The following is a 25519-nucleotide window of genomic DNA, read 5'->3' as shown; positions in this document are numbered from 1 at the left end:
AATGTTATTTGATTTATGTAAGTGATATTAAAGATATGAGAAGATAGAATATTGTTTATTTTTGGAGATTGGATAAAAATTTAAGAATTTAAGCTGGAAATATGAATTATATTTGGGAGACTGTTTAAGGAAGAAAGGTATATTATAAAAGAATTTCTGATGAATACTGGAAGATGGAATATCGTCTTGGTCTTGATCGATGAAGATTGGATATTAAAAACTATAAGATTCTGAAGACTTCAGGAGTGGAATGGATTGATATATATTTGGTGTTAATTGATGAAGATTGGATATTACAAACTATGTATTTCACTGATGAACTGGAAATACCAATTTAATTGGAAGATTCTGAAGATTTTAGGAGTGGAATGGACTGATATATAATGGACTGGAAGAAGAATGTACTTTTTTGTTTCTGGAAGGGGAGTTAAGGTCTTAGAGAGAGGAGTGACTATGGATTATGACTTATGTTGTATTTTAATTTATGATTGTTAATCTTATACCCTGTACTTTGTTCTGGAAACCTGCTTTTTTTGAAGCCCCAGGTATATATTTGACTACCTTCAACTTTCCCTCACCTTTTGTTTTGCTGGGCAGTCTATAGTAGACACCACCAACATTACTGCTTTTATTAATTTTCTAATTTTATTTTAACCCAGGAGCACCAAGTCTATATTGAACTTTTGTACACATGTAACTTTTTAAACATAAAACAATTCTTTCTTTGTATTCCTTTAGACAAGTGATATCCTATTATTTTATTCCAACCATGAAGATCATCTGACCACATTATGCTTCTCAAATATTTGTCTTTCAGCAATCAGCATTTAATCTTATCTTCAAGCATCCTCATATTCACATGTTCAAAATTCAAGTGTTTGGCAACTGATAATTACTTACAATAGTTGCAGTAGCATAGGCTCGCTATTTGTGACCTTCCCAGAGGGCTTCCATTAGGCAAAGTCAATGGGAAAAGTCAGATTCACTTAATGACCATGGCAAAAAAGCCATAAAATTGAGCACGACTCGCTTAATGATTGAATCGCTTAGTGATGGAAGTTTTGTTCCCAACTGTGGTTGTAAGTTAAGTACTATCAATATTTAGGTATGTTTAGGTAAGGCAGCAGAATTTTGGATTTAACCAAAAGAACTTCCTACATTTATGTTCCTCCAGAATAAAGTGCTTTAAAGATTTTTTAAATATTAATTAATATTTGCCACACTGTTTCAAAACTAGAACTTCAAGTAAAAGAAGCTGAAAGAACTACCTTTCAGGTATGCACTAAACTGAGGTAGTTTTGCCATACTTCTGTCGATGCTGTTATTGTCCAAAGAGGCATGATTATAGAAAATTTAAATTGTGTGGAAAATGTTTGGAATGCAAACTACCATGGCTACATGACAGTAGTTTTTAGAATGAACTGAGTTCTTTTGATCACTTTTTTGAAATTTTTCAATAATTCAAAACAGACTTTTCAAACCTCAAAATTAGGAGTACTAAACTAGAAACAATATGAACTTGAGTTTTTTTAATCAATATTTTAATTTTGAATGAGAGTTTTGGACCTTTTCAGATTTATTCGTTGAGAAAAATAAACACAAGATTTAAGAACCATAAATATAGGCAGATTAAGTATGTTCAAGTTATAATCTTCCTGAATTTTTCTTTGTATGACAAGTAGGTTGGCTGTGGTTTCCTATCCCTTTTTTGGAGCAAACAAAACAAGCCAGCAGTTGCATAGATCCACAATCTAATTTTAGCATATCAAAGCTACAGCTTTCATTTGGTGTGGCATCAGCTCACTCTGATCATGTCGCTATCCTTTCTCTTCTTTCATCATTTCAGACTAAATTGATGCTGCACCATTAACCACAACCTTCCTCTTGTTCAAACAGCAAATCATCTCAACCAAGACTGAGAAGGAACATTGCATGATACTTGAAGATATTTTACAAATAGGCATAGGTTACTAGAGCTCACTTAAACGAATGTTGAAAAGCAGTCTGTGGGATCCAATAATATCAAAGTCAGTATAGTATACATGACTGATAAACACTGAAGCGGCAACAATAAATCTATCTATGTTTGGAACAGTCGCTCAATTAGACAATTATTAACCAAGGACCACCTATAAAAGAAAACCAATAATGTTGACTGATCAGACGTATCACTTACTGGTTGTCTCCACTATTTCCTTCATGAGAATGGAAGAGGGCTGAATTAGGAAACTGCTAAGAGATACAAAAACACAGCATTCATGAGCTTTCTTTAATGCAATTAGCCATTTCAAATACAGGTAGCCCTCGAGTTACGACTACAGTGGAGCCCAAAATTTCTGTTGTTAACGTGAGGCATTTGAGTTTTGCCCCATTTTATGACCTTTATTGCCGAAGTTGTTAAGAGAATCATTGCAGTTGTTAAATTAATAACCTGGTTGATAAGTGAATCTGACTTTGCTTGTCAGAAGACTGGGACACAGCCAACAGTCATAAATATGAACCAGATGTCAAGTGTCTGAATTTTGATCACATGACCATGGGGATGCTGCAAAGGTCATAACTTTAAAAAATGGTCAGAAGTCACTTTTTTCAGTGTCGTCGTAACTTTGAACAGTCACTAAATGAACGGTTGTAATTCGAGGACTACCTGTATATGCAATAGGAAAAAAGAAGCAAAAGATGCAGACTGGCCTAAGTACAGTTTATTTAGTTTGTCCACCTTGTAGAAAAAGACAAAACTAGAACACATTTGGGGAAAATGATCTATATTAAAAAAGCGGCATGCTTATGCAATCTTTTCTGGATATCAAACACAAGATTGCAACTTAACATGTAAGTCGTTTTGTTTTAATATCTATCCTTCTGTTTCTTTGAATGCTGTAATTCCACAATTACTTACCAATGGCAGAAATAATAACAATCCTTTCACTTGGATGATGCAGCTGCTAGGAAATGAAACCTTGCTTTAAAGCATGATGAATAATTTACCATAATAAGCCCTAGAAGTCCAGACAATATTGGACAGAAATGGAAGTAAGTAGCTAAAGTGTGAGGTTTTAACAGTCTCATGCAGGGGTGAAATCTACTTGCCTTCCCTACCGGTTCGGAAGTGAGCGCTCTGACCCTCTGCGCATGCGCTAAGCCTTCTGTGCATGCACAGAGGGTAAAAAACAGGTTACTTCCTGGTTAAAACCAGGAAGTAATGCTATCCGGGCGAAGCCTTGCGCTGCCGCCGCTACCCGTTCTCCAAACCATGCACTGCTGCTACCGGTTCAGCTGAACTGGTCTGAACCGCTAGCATTTCACCCCAGTCTCATGCCCAAGCTCAACTATTTTCTTTTCTTTTTTCCAAGGAAAAATGGTAAAAGTCTGGCAAAGTTGCCAAATCTCATGAGATTTCAACTGAGAACTGTAACATCTTGTGACAATAGGCAGTTGTGGACTCTATATGCCTTTTCTACACCAGGAAAAGAAAAATCCTTTTTTGTTGATTTGGAGAGTAATTATTTTTTTAAAACCAATTATTAAAGTTGCTTCATAAGGCCTAATGTTTTGTTGCTACTTTAACATCCCCTGATTCTGGAAAGGGTACTTAAGAGTTGGGTTTTCTCTGCATCAAAGTAAAAAACAAAAACAAAAAACACCTCTTTCTCTAAAGCAGGGGTCACCAACCTTGGCAACTTTAAGACTTGTGGACTTCAACTCCCAGAGTTGAATTCTGGGAGTTGAAGTCCACAAGTCTTAACGTTGCCAAGATTGGAGACCCTGCTCTAAAGCATGTTGCCAACATGTTAAAGTTGTAGCTGTGCCAGAACTGCATTTCCCCAAATTCCCAGTTGCGTTTGTCCACAAGTGACCGAAATAACTATTAAGTTTAATGAGAGATAAAGGCAACTTGTAAGAGGCTCTCTAATCAAAATTTGAGGGGCTTTAGGATGCTTAACTTGTTCTGGATTGTGCCTTTGTTTTCTCTTTTCTTGTTAAAAAACTCTACAAACAAAAATTGGCACATTATATCTGACATCAAAAAAACAAACAAACAACAGCAACCAGCTATCAGCACTTACACAATCCTACCTATTGCCCTCTGCAAAAGAATTCACCAATAAAACAGAATATTACAATAAGCTAATTGAGCAATTAAATGTCAGCTCCATAAGATATTAGGAACTTTTACTCAATCATTCCAGTATTTAAGGAATACTGGAATAAAACCCCAATTTTTCTACCAATCTTTTAACTATTCACTAATTTTAAGGATTTTATCTTTAATTTGAATATTTTACTAGTTTTATTATCAGGCTTTATAGCTTCTGTTTTAATTGTAAATTCCTTTGGGTACTTATGAAAGAAGATAGGTTATAGACTCAACATTGATTGATTGATTGATTGATTAAATTAATCAATCAATCTGCTGGTGGCCTGTTTGTAGTCTGACAATCTTAGCATTATTTATTATTTTTATCCTGCTTTTTATCCTTTTTTATCCTGCCACCCAACTCTGATGACAGTTTTGGCTGACGTCAAAAACACAAGCAACAATCAACTTGATCATTAAAATGAAAAAAAAAAACCCTCACAAAAACCAATTAGATGAAAGCAATGTTAAACTATTTCCATAATGTTGCCAAGGCAGCAGCATCTATGCATCCAGGTTTTCTCAACAAGCTGTTCTTGGTTAAAAGGTTCTTTAATTCATGGCAATCTTGTAAATAGGATATAAGAAACGTACTTGCCCAATGGGTTTTTTTACTGTTAGACAGAAACAAAGCATGGATGTTTTTATTTTTATTTTTATTTTATTTATTTTGTCACAACAATATATATAAGTATCATACAAAAAGATTATATAGTATATAAACATATATATGAGTAAATATTAGGAGGTATAAGCATATATATATATAGGAAGAAGAAAAGAAAAACAATAGGACAGGAACGGTAGGCACGTTTGTGCGCTTATGCACGCCCCTTATGGTCCTCTTAGGAATGGGGTGAGGTCAATGGTAGAAAGTTTTTGGATAAAGCATTTAGGATTATGGGAAGAGACCACAGAGTCAGGTAAAGTATTCCAAGCACTGATGATTCTGTTACAGAAGTCATATTTTCTGCAATCTAGATTAAAGCGGTTGACATTAAGTTTAAATCTATTGGTTGCTCTTATATTATTGCAATTAAAGCTGAAGTAGTCTTTAACAGGAAGGACATTACAATAGATGATTCTATGAGTTAAACTTAGGTCTTGTCGAAGGCGACAGACTAGGATTTCAAGTCTAGTGGGATAAGGTATTTTGTTGTTTTCAGAGAAATGGAGAACTCTTCTTGTAAAATATTTCTGGACATCAATTGTATTGATGTCAGAGATGTGGTGAGGGTTCCAAACAGGCGAGCTGTATTCTAGAATTGATCCAGCAAATGTTTTATATGCTCTGGTTAGTAGTGTAGTGTTTTTGGAAAAGAAGCTACGCAAGATTAGGTTTATAACTCTTAGAGCCTTTTTTGCTATGTAGTTGCAGTGGGCTTTGGCACTTAGATCATTTGACATGAAAACTCTAAGGTCTTTCACCAACTCAAACACTCTATTCATTACTTATTAGTTTCTCTTTCCCCATTTATACTTATTATCCAGAAACATTAACTGAAATATCATTAGCTGCCCTAATCTCTGAGGGTTTAGTTAGCATTGTTGAAAGCTAGGATTGTTTTCTCCTTGGTTATCTGACACTGCAGCCCTAAATATGCCCACCCAAGAAGCCCATCAAGAATAATGCTATCTATTCCCAGTGATATTGCTAGATGATTTAAGCTTCTATAAGCACCATGTTCTTATAGAAAAGGTGTAGATAAGAACGTTTGTAACTATGCACCTCTCTATACAGAAGGCAATTTGTAAGCAATATTTTCTTCTTAAGCTAGATCAGGGGTCAGCAACCTTAAACACTCAAAGAGCCACAAAGGTCCTAACTTGAAGCGCCCCATTCAATTCTGATGCCGATCGGAAGTCCGGTTCCCCCACCATAGAGTCTCCTCCTAGTGTGGCGTCCTTTTTCCTCTACCTGTCCTAACCAAAAACCCTATCAATTGTGGAGCTGAACGGCGACAGGGAGCCGCAGCAGAGGGATGAAAAAGCCACATACGGCTCCAGAGCCGCAGGTTGCTGACTCCTGAGCTAGATGAAGAGAATGTTAGAGTAGCAATGACTGTCTAGTGGAAGTGCTTCTGCTTAAGCCGTTTGAATAATAGAATCTTAAAAAGCCAGAAACCCCACTTAATCAGTCAGGCATATTCCAAAATAAATACATATAATATTTCACTTATTTTAATGGATGTATGGAGAAACAGTTCTGAATTTGTAACTCATTTTTTTTCTCCAGTCAGCTTTTTTCTCTTTTATCTCTGAAGTGCAGAGAATGGGCTTCATGACTCCCAAGGTTCCTCTCAAACAGACAGAGCAAAAAGTGGAGATGTTTGCTCTGTAGGCGGTTGCGGCAGATTTATGGGGCAAAACTGTGTGATTTCAGTCACTGTAAGAGCTCAGGCATCCATTTCCTTCCTTAACAACACTGAAATCCCCAATTTCAAAACTGGACCCTGCCCTGGCATGTTTTGAATGCGGCTTTCAACATCCAAACTGCCATCCAACCATCTATACAACCATCTGTTGTACACAACCCCCAACCTACTAACATCCAAAACTAGGTATGCACGCCCCTTACCTCTTCAACACCAATCACTTCAGATCTCAAATGCAAATTGATAAATGCAAGAAGCATTGTCAACAAATTACCTGAATTTATTCTCTTGTTAAACAATGGCACATTTGATATCATTTTTGTTTGTGAAACATGGCTGAACTCATCCTTTCCTGACTCCATTATCTCAAACAAAGAATATCAAGTCTATCGATCAGATCGTGAAAACCGAAGAGGTGGTGGAGTGGCTATCTTTTATAAAAAGTCACTGAATCTAAAAAATATCCAAGTAGCACATAAACTTTCTCTTCCTGAAACTATTGTATGCGACCTATCTCTTGACACTACTCTTCGATTCTTACTATGCTACAGAGCCCCTGACTATGACATTACCCATGCAAATATGCTAACCTCAATGCTAACATGGGCTACCTCTTGCCCATATCCTCTCATCTTCCTGGGTGACCTAAATCTACCTCTCATTAACTGGACAACTAATGAATGTTCAACTGACCCAATCCATACTACACTATACAACGCTGTTACAAACCTAGGTCTTGAACAACTTGTAACTAACAATACAAGACTCAACAACTGCCTTGATCTCATCTTCTGCAACAATTCAAACTCAATTTATGGACTACAAATTAAAGAACCTTTTTCCAACAGTGACCACTGCATGATTGATTTTCGTCTCAATATACGTCCATACTTAAATCGTCATAACAACAGTATTCCCAACTACAACTTCAAAAAAGCCAATTACGACCTTATAAACAACAATCTTTCATTTCTGGACTGGCAAAATCTGTTTGCAACCTGCATAACCACTGAAGACCACTACAGAGTCTTCCTACTTGAAATCAATAGAGTCATTAAACTATATGTACCACAAATGACTACCATGATCAGGAAAAACAAACTACCCATATCAATAAAAAAGCTTCAATCAAAAAAAAAATCCCTCTGGAAAAGAAACAAAAAAGGCTATGTTGCAAATTTCAAAAACCGCTACAGAAATATATGCAACCAAATAAAAACTGAATGCACAAATTACCACACCAAGCAAGAAGAGAACCTTCTGCGCACAAATTCCAATCGTGCCTTTTATAATTTTGTTAACAATAAACTTAAAGACTCAAGATCCATCCCACCACTAAAAGATTCTAACAACAAAGAATGCAATGACAAAACAGTTAAAGCAAACCTCTTCAACATTTTCTTTGGCTCAGTTTTTGTTAACTCCGATAACACATATCCGACATTCCACAAACGTACCAGCAATGATTATGATGACTTAACTCATATAGATTTCACAGAAGATAACGTTGGAAAAGCTCTTCATAACCTAAAACCATCGCTATCTATTGGACCCGATGGACTATGTGCATACTTCTTAAAAAAACTTTCCACTAATATAGCAGAACCCGTAAGTATTATCTTTGATAAAGCTTTCACTACCAGTTCCTTCCCAAACTTTGGTCACTAGCCACAGTCATCCCTATCTTCAAAAAAGGAGACCCCAGCTTAGTCGAAAATTACAGACCGATCTCTCTTTGCTGCGTCACCTGCAAAGTCATGGAATCAATCATCAACCAATCCATTACCTCACACTTAGAAACTAACAACCTACTCTCCAATAAACAATTTGGTTTCAGGAAAAAATTATCATGTAACTTACAACTTCTCCACTGTAAAAACATATGGACTACAAATCTTGATCAAGGCAAATCAATAGATGCAATCTACATAGACTTCTGCAAAGCTTTTGACTCAGTAGTACACGATAAACTTCTCCTAAAACTAATATCCTATGGCATCTCAGGACCCCTTCACAAATGGATATCTGCTTTTCTGTCTAACAGACAACAAGTGGTCAAAATTGGCAATGCTTTATCAAATCCTGTTCCTGTCAAGAGTGGCGTTCCTCAAGGCAGCGTCCTTGGACCAACACTCTTTATACTATACATTAATGATCTTTGTGACCATATCTCAAGTAATTGTGTTCTCTTTGCTGATGATGTCAAACTATTTAACACCACAGACAATACTTCTATCATTCAAAACGACCTTGATCATCTAACCGCTTGGTCTAAAAATTGGCAGCTCCAAATTTCAACCAGCAAATGCTCAGTCTTACATATAGGAAAAAAGAACCCAAACACTAAGTACATACTAGATGGACATTACCTTACAGACGACTCCCATCCCGTTAAAGACCTTGGAGTTTTCATGTCAAATGATCTAAGTGCCAAAGCCCACTGCAACTACATAGCAAAAAAAGCTCTAAGAGTTGTAAACCTAATCTTGCGTAGCTTCTTTTCCAAAAACACCACACTACTAACCAGAGCATATAAAACATTTGCTAGACCAATTCTAGAATACAGCTCACCTGTTTGGAACCCTCACCACATCTCTGACATCAATACAATTGAACGTGTCCAGAAATATTTTACAAGAAGAGTTCTCCATTCCTCTGAAAACAATAAAATACCTTATCCCACCAGGCTTGAAATCCTAGGCTTAGAAAACTTGGAACTCCGTTGCCTTTGACAAGACCTAAGCTTAACTCACAGAATCATCTATTGTAATGTCCTTCCTGTCAAAGACTACTTCAGCTTTAATTGCAATAATACTAGAGCAACTAATAGATTTAAACTTAATGTCAACCGCTTTAATCTAGATTGCAGAAAATATGACTTCTGTAACAGAATCATCAGTGCTTGAAATACTTTACCTGACTCTGTGGTCTCTTCCCATAATCCTAAGTTTTATCCAAAAACTTTCTACTATTGACCTCACCCCATTCCTAAGAGGACCATAAGGGGTGTGCATAAGCGCACAAACGTGCCTACCGTTCCTGTCCTATTGTTTTTCTTTTCTTCTTCCTATATATATATATATATATATATATATATATGCTTATACCTCCTTATATTTACTCATATAAGTGTTTATATACTATATAATCTTTTTGTATGATACCTACATATATTGTTGTGACAAAATAAAATAAATAAAAATAAATAAATAAATAAATAAATCCATTGTTAAGCCTAATGTGACCCTCAGGCCAACATAAGTAGTAGATTTCTGTCTTGTCATGGTTCTTCACTGATTTGGCACTATGGAAACAAATGAATAAACAAAAGTTGAGCCACTGAGTTCAAATTATAGTCTTTTGTAGACAGCCAGTCAATCACCATCTGGGCCTCTATTTCAACTACCTTTGGGTGGCAGGCTGGCTGACACTTTTTTTTAAACAGCTTGCAGCCTAGATTTCACCTCAGTTACATGCCTGCAAGTGATGAAAATGAGAAAGAAATAGGAGGGAGGGAGAGAGAGAGAGAAGGGACACTGGAATGCTATAAATGAACAGTTTCATTGTGCAGTAACTTCAGACTCACTTCAGTAGATTAATCACACATATCCATCCAATCTAAGTTCAAATATGCAAATGTATAACCCTAGAATAAAACTTAGGTAAAAACTGTGGTTGTTTAGCCTATGGTCTAAGTTTGGACATTGTACAAAATTTAATCACAGCCCATCAAGAGGTTTATATAAAAAATGTATCTATAGCTCACAGTAATGTAGATCAGGTAGTGTGATTGCAAGAGTTATTGCTTAGCAATAAATATGGGATAACTACATGTTAGCTGCTAATATAAAAGTAACAAGCATTCACAATTTCTATACTGCTATACTTATGTCAAAAACCAAGGCACTTCCTGGTTGAAAGCATTAATCGGTAACATCACAATTGTCCAGGGGATGCTTGAGAGGGCTCCTTTCATGTCCCTGGTATTTTCTCACCAAAGTGGTACCTATTTGTCTGCTTGCATTTGCATGCTTTCAAACTGTTTGATATGGCATAGGGCAGTGATGGCTAACCTTTTCCGGATTGAGTGCTCAAAGGGTGCGCGTGTGACCTCCCCCCCTGCGCATATATGGCAGAGACCTGAAGACCAGCTGGCCGGCAGGAGGCATGCACGCATGTGTGACGGAGCTGAACTGGGACGACGGCTCATGTGCCCACAGAGAGGGTGCTGCGTGCCACCTCTGGCATGCGCGCCATAGGTTCACCATCACGGGTATAGGGTCTCCTGCTTGAGCAGGGATTGGACTAGAAGATCTCCAAAATCCCTTCCAGCTCTATTTTGATTGATTGATTGCTAGATGAGCAGGAGCCGGGACAAATTGGTGGGAAATCATTCCTTTGGGATATTGGGTTTTGCTCTTGGGTTTTGAACTGCCAACCTCTCAATGGTCTTCTGACTCAGCGCTGTCTTGGTGACTGTGTGCCCCCCTAATTTCTATAGATAACGTTCTTTTTACATCCAAATTTTGTTAGATCAGATGTGAACTGATTACATTAACCTATAGAACCCCCTGAGAAATTCACGAAAATAAAAAATACTACCGTATATACTCGAGTATAAGCCGAGTTTTTCAGCACGTTTTTTGTGCTGAAAAACGTCCCCTCGGCTTATACTCGGGTCTATACGGCTTATACTCGAGTTTTTTTTTTTAAGCCCTCGGCTTATACTCGAGTATATCGGCTTATACTCGAGTTTTTTTTTCTTTTTCACATTTTACGGACGGGAAGCCCTGCCGGTGCAGTGAGAGGCGGGCGGGGGCCGCCAGCCTCTCAGCTGAGGGAGGAGGTTTCCCCAACCGTAGGTGCCTCATTTCCCACCCTCGGCTTATACTCGAGTCCCCAGTTTACCCCAGTTTTGGGGTAAAATTACTCCGTCGGATAAAAAATTCGGTATAATAATTCAAGAACATCACATGAAAATAGGTATCTGTTCTTGAAATAATAGCAATAGTAATTAGATCAGCATGGAGGGGGACATGATAACTATCTTCCAGTACTTAAGGATCTGTCACAGAGAAAAGGGGATTAACTTATTATTCCAAGCATCAGGGGCAGGATAAGAAGTAATGGGTGGAAACTTGTTAAAGAGAGATTGAATCTAGAAATAAAGAGAATTTTTCTGACAGAGAGAACAATTAATCAATGGAATAGATTGCCTCCCAGTGTGGTGGGTGCTCCATCATTGGAGGTTTTCAAGACTATACTATACAACCATTTGACTGGGATTGTATAAAATCTCCTGACTTGAGCACAGGGTTGGACTAGAAGACTTCTAAGGTCCCTTCCATACCTATGATTCCATGTTCTATTCACATCAACAGAAATTACCCCTAGAACTTACTTTTGGCTATTACACAGTCCAGTAAAAATACCCCCAGGAAGTTAAGGTTACTAAACTAAATGGCTTCACAACACAGTGGTTAGGCAGATTTCAACAGCCAATATGATTTATTTTCTAACGACTGTGAAATAGATGAAACAAATAGGTCGATCAAGCTAAAATCATAAAGTATTTAAATGCCTCATACTGATTTATGTAACATCTACTTAGAACATTCTTATAAAACCTTATTTTTTTTTAAATGAAAGTTCACCACACATAGAATTCGTCTGAGATTTTATACAACCAGTTCAATATGAGAAAGTCAGTACAGAATTAGACACTTCTCATTTATTTAACAGACCAAACACGTTATCCTTCTGCTGGCCTTACGTCAATCCCCAGGGGAAATTGTATATGGAAGATACAGCTAAGGCAGAGACTGTTATACAGTAATGACTTCAAAGAAAAAGCAAGACTCATACCAACACTCAACTTCTCATGTGTATTTTTCTTTAGGCTACTACAAGTAAACATGTCTATCCCTCTTGGAAAAGAAATCATGCCAGATGCCTGGAGCAACAGACTAATATATAAATGTAATACATGGCCCTATCTTCTGCTCAAGATATAAAAACAGTATCTTCTACTGCTGTAGAGCTACTACTGTATTACAAATGAAAAGCATCAGAATACCTGGGCAACTATCTAACTATCAACCATCTATCTATCTATCTATCTATCTATCTATCTATCTATCTATCTATCTATCTGTCTGTCTGTCTGTCTGTCTGTCTGTCTGTCTGTCTGTCTGTCTGTCTGTCTGTCTGTTTTGCCAAGTCAAAACTGAAAGCACCCTTGAATGCCTTTAAGCACTCGTTCCAAACCAGACAGCTTCCAGAATTCCAAGTGTGAGAATTATCAGAACTCTTAGTCTCTTATTTACGAGACCGCCTTCTGCAACCGATAGCCTCCCAACGACCTGTGCGCTCCCACAGAGTGGGCCTTCTCAGGGTGCCGTCGACTAAACAATGTCGGTTGGTGGCCCCTAGGGGGAGAGCCTTCTCTGTGGCAGCACCGGCCCTTTGGAATGAGCTGCCTCCGGGGTTACGCCAACTCCCCGACCTCCGGACCTTCAAACGTGAACTGAAGACCTTATTATTTCATCTTGCGGGACTAGCCTAAGTGTAATTTTCAATTGTAATTTTAAAGATCTTCTTTACGCATGCACGGGAATGGCGGCGTCCTAGCAGTCATGCAGGCGGTGGGGCGGCGTTTTTTCCCGGCCGCGATGCCTGGATGCGGTTTTTGAGCCATCTGTGCTCACCGCTTTGCAGAACATCTCCCCGGCAGCCGAAGGAGATCTTTTAGGGTCGTTCTAGACCCTCGGCTGCCGGGAACGAGGCTGATGATATGGGCGAGCGGTGTCGAGCGGCGGACGGCTGCCGGCGGCCATTTTGGTGGGCGTGGAGTGCGGCGCCCGCTGGAAAGGCCCGCTGGAAAGGCCGGTTTGCATTTTTGCGGCCCGGTGGCCCGGCGGCCTAGCAGCCGCTCAGGACATTGGCGGCCGCCCAGGACATTGGCGGGCGACGTTTTCGAGCGGTGGACGGCTACCAGCGGTCATTTTGGTGGGCGCTGAGTGCGGCGCCCGCTGGAAAGACCGGATTGCGTTTTTTGCGGCCCGGCGGCCTGGTAGCCGCTTAGGACATGGGCGGCAGCTCCGACACAGGCGGGCGACGTTGGCCAGCGACGGTTATCGCATAGCGGCATTGACATCAGCCGCTTAGATACCCCTGGTGGCATTGATACCATCGGCGGCAATTGGCAGATGGTGGATGGCACCGGCCATTTGGGTGGGCGCTGAGTGCGGCGCCCGCTGGAAAGACGGATTGGATCGTGGTTTACTGCGGCCGGCCGCACTTGTCATCAGCGGCTGGAAGTTTGCCGCTCTGTCTTCTAGCGGCACTGTTCAGCGGTATGGTCACCTACGTCTCCTTCCATCTGTCGGCGGTTATGGCCGCATTTGTCATCAGTAGCTGGCGGCTAGACTATCTCCCATATCTGTACCAGCGGCACTGATACTAGCGGTGTTGGACACGGATAGCTCATGCAGGTGGAATTTTTGACTTCTAGCTGACTTTTATGTATACCATCATTTAACATCTGCGGCTGAAACTTTTTTTTCCTGCTTCCAATATTTATGGCATCAACTTTGGACGGCCCGGACCGGATCATGGGCGACATCGGTGGGCAAAAACTTTTGCTGCACCCATTAGGGGCGGCATTAAATGGCAGAATCCATCAGCCGAATTCCATCTTGACTATTGCCCCCACCGGCCTATGGCCTTGGTACTGCGAATGTCCTGACTTGTCCGTAGGCCGCGATACCATCAAACGGCTAGGGAATCACCTTTTCCCACTGTTATTTATTTATTTTCTTGCATGAAATATTCGTCGGCTGACCTTCTCCGACTGCGAGGTTCCCCCGCCTCGCAGGAATGGCCCTCTGTGTTATCGAGGGCCTGCCTTAACTAGGAGTCTTGGGACCCGGAGAGGTGGCATGCGAGGAAGAAGAATCTTTGGGGTTTTGTAGATAGGTTTTTTAATAAGGGTTTTTTAAAGGGGGGGAGGCAAGCGACGGGTGGGGGGGGTAAACCCGTCGGGGAGGGTAAGTCCAGTCCCGGGAGTTGTCCACGGCGTTTTATCCGGTCCGAAGGAGGGGAGTGAGGGATTCGTTCCAGGCGTAGATGTTGGTTCCATCTGTACGGTAAGTGGGAGGGGCAGATATGGCGGAAGCAAGGGACCGTATCACTTTTCGGGAGCACGGACTCGCTGTTTAAAAGCGATAACGTGCTCCGGTCCCTCAGTTCTTACCCGTTCCCCGGAAGGTCAGGATCCTCAGGGCCCGGGCCTGCGGCTGATGTTGTGCAATGCCCGGTCCGTGGTTAACAAGGCCCCCCTGATTTGTGATCATATTCGGGGGGAGTCCGCGGACTTCATGGGCATTACGGAGACCTGGTTGGGCGCAGAAGGGGGTGTGCCCCTGGTTGAACTGTGCCCACCAGGTTTCCGAGCATTCCATCAGCCGAGGGCCCAGGGTAGGGGTGGCGGGGTGGCGGTTGTGATGAGAGAGAGTCTTGAGCCGAGAGAGTCCACTGTGCCTCAGATAGCCGGTTGTGAATCCCTTCTTGTGAAGTGGGGCCATAAGAATCAGATGGGTCTGTTGATCGCGTACCTGGCTCCTTGCTACGTGACTACAGCCCTGCCTGAGCTGCTTGAGGTGCTTGCCGGGGTGGCGATTGAGATCCCCAGACTTTTGGTCATGGGGGACTTCAATCTGCCATCAGCCGGCTTGTCATCGACGGTGGTTCAGGAGTTCCAGGCTTCCATGACGGCCTTGGACCTGATCCAAGTAACTGATGGGCCTACACACACGGGGGGGTCCACACTGGACTTGATTTATATCTCTGGACAGTGGTTTAATGATCTGGTATTAGGGGATTTAGTGACGACACCGGTGTCATGGACAGATCATTTTCTCCTCCGCCTAGACTTTCAGACCGCCGCTCACCACCGCAGGGAGACGGAACCAATGCGTTGGTTCCATCCCAGGCGCCTGATGGACCCCGAGAGGTTCCTGACGGAGCTTGAGCCGTTTCCTGATGATCTTGCCCACGGCACGACTGAAGAACTAGTTGCGGCCTGGGAACGGGCCGCGGCTGGGGCTTTGGACCGTGTCGTGCCTTTGCGGCCTCTGACCCGGCGTAGATCTCAATTGGCTCCTTGGTTCTCTGAGGAGCTGAGAGAGATGAAACGCCGGAGAAGACGCCTAGAGAGTACCTGGAGGTCCAGCCGTTCCGAGGCTGATCGGACACTAGTTAGGTCTTTTTCGAAGGCCTACCTAGTGGCAATGAGGGTTGCGAAGCGTTCCTATGTTTCCACCCTCATTGCGTCAGCAGATAACCGCCTGGCTCCCCTGTTTGGTGACCCGTTCCTTTACACTAGGGGGACGGGATGACCCTCTACAGGGACGTGCTGAGGAGTTTAACGGTTATCTATACGATAAAATCGCTCAGCTTCGGGATAGTTTGGACCAAGATTGTGATGATCCGGATGGGATGACTGAGACACGTCTTGTTGATGTTGTTTGGGATGAGTTTGATTTTGTGGCTCCCGAGGACGTGGACAGGCTGCTTTGGAGGTTACATGCCACTACATGTTTACTGGAGCCGTGTCCCTCCTGGCTGGTGCTGGCCACTCAGGAGGTGACACGAGGCTGGCTCCGGGGAATTATAAATGCTTCTTTGTTGGAAGGGGTTTTCCCCGCTGCCTTGAAAGAGGCGGTGGTGAGACCCCTCCTCAAGAAGCCTTCCCTGGACCCAGCTATTTTGGGTAACTACCGTCCAGTCTCCAACCTTCGCTTTGTGGCGAAGGTTGTAGAGAGTGTGGTGGCATGGCAGCTTCCCCAGTACCTGGATGAAGCCGTCTATCTGGACCCGTTCAGTCCGGCTTCGGTCCGGGTAGAGCACGGAGACAGCTTTGGCCGCGTTGGTGGAGGACCCCTGGAGGGCCAGGGATAGGGGTTGTTCCTCTGCCCTGGTCCTGCTGGATCTTTCATCGGCTTTTGATACCATCGACCATGGTATCCTGCTGCGCCGGTTGGAGATTGGGAGTGGGAGGCACCGTTTATCGGTGGTTCTCCTCCTATCTCTCTGACGGACGCAGACAGTGTTGACAGGGGCAGAGATCGACCGCGGGCGCCTTACTTGTGGGGTGCCTCAGGGGTCGATTCTCTCGCCTCTCCTGTTCAACATCTACATGAAACCGTTGTGCGAGGTCATCAGTGGCTTGGGGTGAGTTATCAGCTGTCGCTGATGACACTCAGCTGTACTTTTCCACCCGGGCCACCCCAACGAAGCTGTTGAACTGCTGTCTCGTTGCCTGGAGGCCGACGGGTCTGGATGGGGAGAAACAGACTCAGACTCAATCCATCCAAGACGGAGTGGCTGTGGATGCGGCACCCGGTACAGTCAGCTGCAACCGCAGCTGTCTGTTGAGGCGAGTCACTGGCCCCAACAGAGAGGGTACGCAACTTGGGTGTTCTCCTGGATGGACGGCTGTCGTTTGAAGATCATTTGGCGGCCGTCTCCAGGAGAGCTTTTACCAGGTTCGCCTGGTCCGCCAGTTCGTCCCTTTCTGGACCGGGATGCCTTATGCACGGTCACTCATGCTCTCGTCACTTCCGCCTGGATTATTGCAATGCTCTCTACATGGGGCTACCCTGAAGTGCACTCGGAGACTCAGTTAGTCCAAAATGCAGCTGCGCGGGTGATCGAGGAGCTCCTCGTTGCTCCCGGGTAACACCGCTCCTGCGCAGTTGCACTGGCTACCTGTGGTCTTCGGTGCGCTTCAAGGTTTTGGTTACCACTTTTAAAGCGCTCCATGGCTTAGGGCCCGGGTACTTACGGGACCGCCTGCTGTTACCTTATGCCTCCCATCGACCCGTACACTCTCACAGAGAGTCTCCTCAGGGTGCCGTCCGCCAAGCAATGCCGGCTGGCGGCCCCCTGGAGCACCTACGCTCTGGAACGACCTTCCCCCCCCCCGGTCTGCGCCAAATATCTGACCTTCGGACCTTTCGCCGGGAATTAAAAACTCATTTATTTATTCAAGCGGGATTGGACTGATTTCTTAAATTCTAAATTTTAAAGTTTTAATTCTTTGTAATTTTATATGGGGTATTTTAGGTTAGGTCAATTTGACGGTTTTAATTCGGCCATTGTGGAATAAGTATTTTAAATTGATATTTTAACTTTGTATACTTGCTGTTTTTATCTTTGGCTGTACACCGCCCTGAGTCCTTCGGGAGAAGGGCGGTATAAAAATTTAAATAAAATAAATAAATAAATAAATAAATAAATAAATAAATAAAATATGGGTTTTATGTCGGTCTATGACCGTTTTAATTAATTCGGCCTACTAAATATTTGTTTTTAACTTTGTTTTAAATTTGTTATTTGTATTTTGTGTTTTAATATGGCTGTAAACCGCCCTGAGTCCTTCGGGAGAAGGGCGGTATAGAAATTAAATTATAAATAAATAAATAAGTCAAAGACCTTTCTTGCTGGGGAATGCTGAGCACTGCAGTCCTCACACATCTGGAAAGCAGCCAGGTTGGGGAAAGATACCTTTGGCTATGCAAGAAGACATCTCCTAGCAAGTCTTACAAATGTCAACAGCAGGCCAATTATAAATACCGCAACCTCCATGGAAACAATAACTACCGTAAATCACTGTGTTAAATCAGATCTTAAGGAAATGGTTTGTGGCAACCTATGTAGAGTTTCCATCACTCCTGTCTACGTTGCCAAAACGCTATACATATATAATAAAATTAAATTTCCTTCTCACCCTTATGTGTGTTCTTTGTACATAAAAATAGATAAATGAAGAGAATTAGACTAGCATTCTAACAGGCCAAATCCAAGACACCAATGAATACAGCAAGAAATGAAATAAACAACAGAATTAATTTGCATTTGCTTCCTTCAGAGGTCAGACTGATACCATCTTCCTGTGAATTCTCATATAGCCTTAGCATGAAAGCCAGCTGGATAATTTATGGGCCAGTCATCTCCTTCAGCCCTACTCATCTCACAGGATTGCTGCTGTAGGGAAAATAGAAGAAGGAAGGAGTACTAGGGATATTTGCTCCCTGAGTTACCTATACAGTAATAAAGGTGAGATAAAAATATAATAAATAAATAAAATAACCTTGAGTGCCTTCCCCAAAAGCTGCCAAGGTGGTATTGTTCTGCAGAGCTCTGTAGGTTGAAGTTGTACAAAAGGGGTTGAGATCACTGAATTCCAAAGTTTTAATCTTGCTTACCGTATATACTCGAGTATAAGCCGAGTTTTTCAGCACGTTTTTTGTGCTGAAAAACGTCCCCTCAGCTTATACTCGAGTATATCTGACTTATCTCAGTTTTTTTTCTTCTTTTTTTCACATTATACCGGATGGCGCAAACTTGGCGGGCTTTTGCATTAGCGCGGGGAAGCCCTGCCGGTGCAGTGAGAGGGCGGGGCGGGGGAGCCGCCAGCCTTCTCGGCTGAGGGAGGGAGGGTTTCCCTGACCGGTAGCTGCCTCATTTCCCTCCCTCGGCTTATACTCGAGTCCCCAGTTTACCCCAGTTTTTGGGGGTAAAATTGGGGACCTCGGCTTATACTCGGATCGGCTTATATTCGAGTATATACGGTAATTTATTTTTTATGTCGAATCTATAATGTTGTGTTTATAAAAAATGTGTGTGTGTGCGTGCAGCCATTTTTTATTGATTTTGGCTCCCTGTTCCTATGGACAACCCTGGCTAATGTGATCCTTTGACAAAACTATTTAAGAAAGATTATTTAAAAACAGAGGGACAAATAAATATTGGTGTTCTAGGGAGCAGAATTCTTCTTCTTCCCTCCAATATCTCACCATCACATATAACGTGTGACACACACAAGCACATGATAGCAGTTTTCTCTGCCATTCCCACACTCTGGCCATGTATCTCTCTGCATCCTATCATGGGACAAACAGGTCTCAGCAACCTCTCTCTCTCCCTCCCTCTCTCTGTCTCCCACCCACCCACACTCTCCCGTCCCTCTCTCTCTGCCTGCCTGTCTGTCTGTGTGTCTTTCTGCCCGTGTCTTCATGAAGTTAACTTCATATCAGTTCCAGTCATGAGTGAAACAGACATAAGCCATTCTTAACTGTACAGGTTGTCATTAAATATTGTTCTTCCTCTTATTCCAACACTGCCTAAAGGCACCCTTAAGGTGAATAAAATATGTTCTGTCCCCTATTATCTTGGAGGAAAGTCAGTAACTAGAAGTGGCTTGAAAGACAGCAATAAGAATAGGGTAGGAATTGGCAAGAGAGACAGTTCCATGCTGACACCCTACCAAGGAGAGGTAGAGGCTCATAATGCAAGAGAAAGGAACTTTTTTCTAAACACATCCGCTTTGCCATTCTATCCTCCACCTCCATCATTGGGTATCAAAAAAGTTACGATGGTAGCCACAATCATGTAATCAAATCCCACCCCTTTTTTACAAGCGCCATCTTGACTTTTTGATGGCCACCATGTTGATTTTTGGCACTTCTGAGCCCCCCCCAAACCCCAATTTTCTCATCTTGCCTTTTCAGTTGCAACTTTACCCTAACCATTATCCTTACTGTCAATCCAAATATAATGTTCACACGTGGCTTTTGCTTGTCCAAGGCATTTCATACACCACAGTAGTCAGTCATCTTGATAAAACAAGTTTGTAAGTAGGGCACCCTTATTGTTCCTGAAGTATTGGCCCCAAAGGATAGGGTGCGCAACTTAGGTGTCCTCCTGGATGAACGGCTGTCGTTTGAAGATCATTTGACGGCCGTCTCCAGGAGGGCCTTCCACCAGGTTCGCCTGGTTCGGCAGTTGCGCCCCTTCCTTGATCGGGATGCCTTGTGCACAGTCACTCATGCGCTCGTTACCTCTCGCTTGGATTATTGTAATGCTCTCTACATGGGGCTCCCCTTGAAGTGCACTCGGAGGCTTCAGTTAGTCCAGAATGCAGCTGCGCGGGTGATAGAGGGAGCTACGCGTAGCTCCCACGTAACACCGCTCCTGCGCAGACTGCACTGGCTACCTGTGGCCTTTCGAGTGCACTTTAATTCTGACCTTTAAAGCGCTCCATGGCTTAGGTCCTGGATACTTACGGGACCGCCTGCTGTTACCTTATGCCTCCCACCCGTACGCTCTCACAGAGAGGGACTTCTCAGGGTGCCGTCCGCCAAACAATGTCGGCTGGCGGCCCCCAGGGGAAGGGCCTTCTCTGTGGGGGGTCCCACACTCTGGAATGAGCTTCCCCCGGGTTTACGCCAAATACCTGACCTTCGGACATTCCGTCGCGAACTGAAGACACATCTTTTCATTCGCGCGGGGCTGGCTTGAATTGAATTTTATTAATTTTAAATTTTTATTAATTAATTTAAATGGGGTTTTTAGTTTATGTTATATTTTAACTTCTCAGGCTAATTTTAAAATAAGTTTTTTAATTTGCATTTTAAATTGTATATTGTATTATCTGTTTTATTTTTGCCTGTACACCGCCCTGAGTCCTTCGGGAGAAGGGCGGTATAAAAATCGAATAAATAAATAAATAAATAAAAGTACAGATGAGGGGCTGGGAGGCCAAAGATTGTGACCGTATTGAATTCAAGACTGGTGCAATTCAATCAAGGGAGGACCTTCTCATATGCAACACGGAGTAGGTCTAGAATAGATGTTGTGTGTACTCTTCTTTCCTCACTCACTGATTTACAAGCCATCCAGACTCTCCCGTCCCTCTCTCTCTGCCTGCCTGTCTGTCTGTGTGTCTTTCTGCCCGTGTCTTCATGAAGTTAACTTCATATCAGTTCCAGTCATGAGTGAAACAGACATAAGCCATTCTTAACTGTACAGGTTGTCATTAAATATTGTTCTTCCTCTTATTCCAACACTGCCTAAAGGCACCCTTAAGGTGAATAAAATATGTTCTGTCCCCTATTATCTTGGAGGAAAGTCAGTAACTAGAAGTGGCTTGAAAGACAGCAATAAGAATAGGGTAGGAATTGGCAAGAGAGATAGTTCCATGCTGACACCCTACCAAGGAGAGGTGGAGGCTCATAATGCAAGAGAAAGGAACTTTTTCCTAAACACGTCCTTCGCTTTGCCATTCTATCCTCCACCTCCATCATTGGGTATCAAAAAAGTTACGATGGTAGCCACAACCATGTAATCAAATCCCACCCCTTTTTTACAAGCGCCATCTTGACTTTTTTGATGGCCACCATGTTGATTTTTGGCACTTTTGAGCCCCCCCCCAAACCCCAATTTTCTCGTCTTGCCTTTTCAGTTGCAACTTTACCCTAACCATTATCCTTACTGTCAATCCAAATATAATGTTCACACGTGGCTTTTGCTTGTCCAAGGCATTGCATACACCACAGTAGCCAGTCATCTTGATAAAACAAGTTTGTAAGTAGGGCACCCTTATTGTTCCTGAAGTATTGGCCCCAAAGGATAGGGTGCGCAACTTAGGTGTCCTCCTGGATGAACGGCTGTCGTTTGAAGATCATTTGACGGCCGTCTCCAGGAGGGCCTTCCACCAGGTTCGCCTGGTTCGGCAGTTCGCCTTCCTTGATCGGGATGCCTTGTGCACAGTCACTCATCGCTCGTTACCTCTCGCTTGGATTATTGTAATGCTCTCTACATGGGGCTCCCCTTGAAGTGCACTCGGAGGCTTCAGTTAGTCCAGAATGCAGCTGCGCGGGTGATAGAGGGAGCTTCGCGTAGCTCCCACGTAACACCGCTCCTGCGCAGACTGCACTGGCTACCTGTGGCCTTTCGAGTGCACTTTAATGTTAATTCTGACCTTTAAAGCGCTCCATGGCTTAGGGCCTGGATACTTACGGGACCGCCTGCTGTTACCATATGCCTCCCACCGACCCGTACGCTCTCACAGAGAGGGACTTCTCAGGTGCCGTCCGCCAAACAATGTCGGCTGGCGGCCCCCAGGGGAAGGGCCTTCTCTGTGGGGGCTCCCACACTCTGGAATGAGCTTCCCCCGGGTTTACGCCAAATACCTGACCTTCGGACATTCCGTCGCGAACTGAAGACACATCTTTTCATTCGCGCGGGGCTGGCTTGAATTGAATTTTATTAATTTTAAATTTTTATTAATTAATTTAAATGGGGTTTTTAGTTTATGTTATATTTTAACTTCTCAGGCTAATTTTAAAATAAGTTTTTTAATTTGCATTTTAAATTGTATATTGTATTATCTGTTTTATTTTTGCCTGTACACCGCCCTGAGTCCTTCGGGAGAAGGGCGGTATAAAAATCGAATAAATAAATAAATAAATAAAAGTACAGATGAGGGACTGGGAGGCCAAAAATTGTGACCGTATTGAATTCAAGACTGATGCAATTCAATCAAGGGAGGACCTTCTCATATACAAGACGGAGTAGGTCTAGAATAGATGTTGTGTGTACCCTTCTTTCCTCACTCACTGATTTACAAGCCATCCAGACAATATAAAATCATCCACCTGTGTCCCCTTCTGTCTTTTGCCACCTTTTCTTCCTTCTGACTGACATACAAGGGGGAAAGAGCATTAAGGAAGGAACTGGCCCCATCAACACACAATCATTTTTCTTCTATAGCAGGGGTCTCCAACCTTGGCAACTTTAAGCCTGGAGGACTTCAACTCCCAGAATTCCCCAGCCAGCAAAGCTTGGAGACCCCTGTTCTATAGGGCCAGGATTTGCCTGTCTGAAGGCAGCCCTTTCTACCACAGGCCATTTGGACTTGACCCTTCTTTTTTCAACCCCATGGATAGACAGTTGGTGCTCGACTTGCAACCATTTGTTTAATGACCGTTCTGTCATGTCCCACTCCTCCGCTGACGGCCGGGTCAGGGAAATCCGAATCAGGCGTGCCTCTGCAGCTCTGCCAAAGTCCTAGCAAAGTTCTCAAGGCAGGCAGGAGACCAGAAAGTGACTTCAGCAAGATATGTTAGACTTTGCCTGACTCAGAGAATGCCAGAAAGCAGATCCTTTATATAGGCCATGGGGTGTGACTCCATGACTCAGCACTTATCCAGGCCTGCCCCTCCCTTCCTTCTGTCGCCTGAAGGTAAGCTGAAGTCTGCAGCTGTTGGTAATTGACCTCCCTCAGGCTCACATGCTGTGGGGGAGGGGGAGGGGTCTAGTTGCTCCGTTTGCCTGGGCATGGAGCCAGAGCTGGGGGCTGGAGGTACTTCTTCCTCCTCAGCCTGTCTGGGCATGGAGCCAGGGCTGGGGCCGGGAGGCATACTAGGACATTCCTCAGCGTTCGGAAGCAGATAAGAAGGCCCCGGCTGCGGTGAAAGCGGACGAGACACAACACTTTCAAAGTTACAACAGCAATGAAAAAAAGTGCCTTATGGTTATTTATCACACACTTATGACCACTGCAGCATCCTCATGGTCACGTGATCAAAATTCAGATGCCTGATATTTGTTCCATCTTTATGAGGGTTGCAGTGTCCCAGGGTTATGTGGCCGCCTTTTGTGACCTTCTGACATGCAAAATCAATGGGGAAGCCAGATTCATTTAACAACCGTCTTACTAACTTAGCAACTGCAGTGATTCACTTAACAACTGTGGCAAGAAAGGTCGTAAAATGGGGCAAAACTCCCTGTTTCGCTTAGCAATAGAAGTTTTGAGCTCAGTTGTGGTTGTAAGTCAAGGACTACCTGTAGTGTTTGTTGTATAGCAGGGGTCCCCAACCCCGGGCCGTGGACTGGTACTGGTCCATGGCCCGTTGGGAACCAGGCTGTGGAAGCAGCAAGCGAGCGCATGAAGCTTTGTTTGCACATTCATCCTATCTCGTCTGTGCAGGCGAAACCATCCCTTCCCCCTTGCTACCTCCGCTGCTGGTCCATAGAACCAGAAAGTTTGTGGACCGTTGCTCTACCGGCTTGACCCCTTGTTACTGGAAAGCCAATTGGACCTTGTTTTATTTGCAGTGCTTTTGCTGCAGCGCCAGCTCACAACTCTGGATGGGAACAGTTATGCCCACCGCCTCTTTATGGGTTTCCTTCTGCTTAGGACCCCCCACTTTAAATGGCTGTCTGGCAGGCAGAATTTCAACAGGTGAAGCCGGTCCCGGTCCTGTGATCCTAACGCCTGTTGAATTTCCGCCTGCTACCGGTCCTGGAAACCAGCCCGTTCCCCAGCCTGCCCTTACCGGCAAAGTTCTTGGTGAAGACTAGCGTGACGAGGAGAATCGGGATGAGGACGGTGCCGATGGTGACCACGCGGTCAAAAGGCAGCTCGAGCTTCAGCTGCACGAGGAGCGCGGCCAACGAACCCGTCTTATCGTCTTGCTGCCCAGGCAGGATCAACTCCTTCAGTTTCTCCCCAGCCAGCAGCGCCGTTGCCATGTCCGGATGGTTTTCGATGATGTGTTGCATAAGCGGCGGCGGGTCGGAGGGCACTCACCGGGCTCCAGTAAGCCGGAGCAACGGCGTCGTCGCCTCACCGGAGAAGATCCGGAGCCCGGGATGGGCTCAGCCTGCGGGGAGGAGACCAATGAATGAGCCCGGGCAGGGCAGGGCAGGGCAGGGCCGAGGCGGGAGGACGTGGGCCGAGGAGGTACCATATTCTTTGAAGAGACAGCACGGTCTCTACCGAGGCTGCCCGCGCGCGATCGGGAAGCCTGCTACACCCCCCACCCCGCCGCCTTTCCCGCTTTCCCTTCCGGAACCCGGACCGGAGAGGCGACGGCGAGGCTGGAGCCAAACGGCAGCTGCAAAGCGTTGGTTGAGGCAGGGTCGGTCTGCCTCAACCAACGCGAGCATATGGGACCGACGGGGGAAACGCCACCCTCCCCCTCACAACTGAGAGGAAGAGATTTCAAGCAAAGCACAAGCGGGTGTTTTGCTGGGTCGTAAAAAAGAGCAACGGGGCGCGAGCGCTAAGAAAGGAGGTGCGGGGGGGAAAAGTGGGGGGGGGCTTACTGCGGAACGAGAGTCGTCCTTAGTTACCTTGTGAAGTTTGGGAGGGGGG

General features: G+C 43.9%; 1 protein-coding gene across 1 annotated transcript in view; it reads right to left on the bottom strand.

Moving 5' to 3' along the window:
* PANX2 (pannexin 2) overlaps positions 1–24936 on the bottom strand; it is a 52618-nt gene extending 27682 nt beyond the window's left edge. Inside the window, exon 1 of the mRNA XM_058190279.1 lies at positions 24699–24936. Within this exon, the coding sequence (XP_058046262.1) occupies positions 24699–24924 (226 nt within the window). The 5' untranslated portion in view covers positions 24925–24936. The remainder of the gene's footprint in view (positions 1–24698) is intronic.
* Positions 24937–25519: the final 583 nt, after the last annotated feature.

Source organism: Ahaetulla prasina, chromosome 7 (genome assembly GCF_028640845.1).
Source record: "Ahaetulla prasina isolate Xishuangbanna chromosome 7, ASM2864084v1, whole genome shotgun sequence".
Lineage (NCBI taxonomy): Eukaryota > Metazoa > Chordata > Lepidosauria > Squamata > Colubridae > Ahaetulla > Ahaetulla prasina.
Note: the sequence above shows the minus strand (reverse complement) of the source record. Positions and strands in the feature narration are given on the sequence as shown.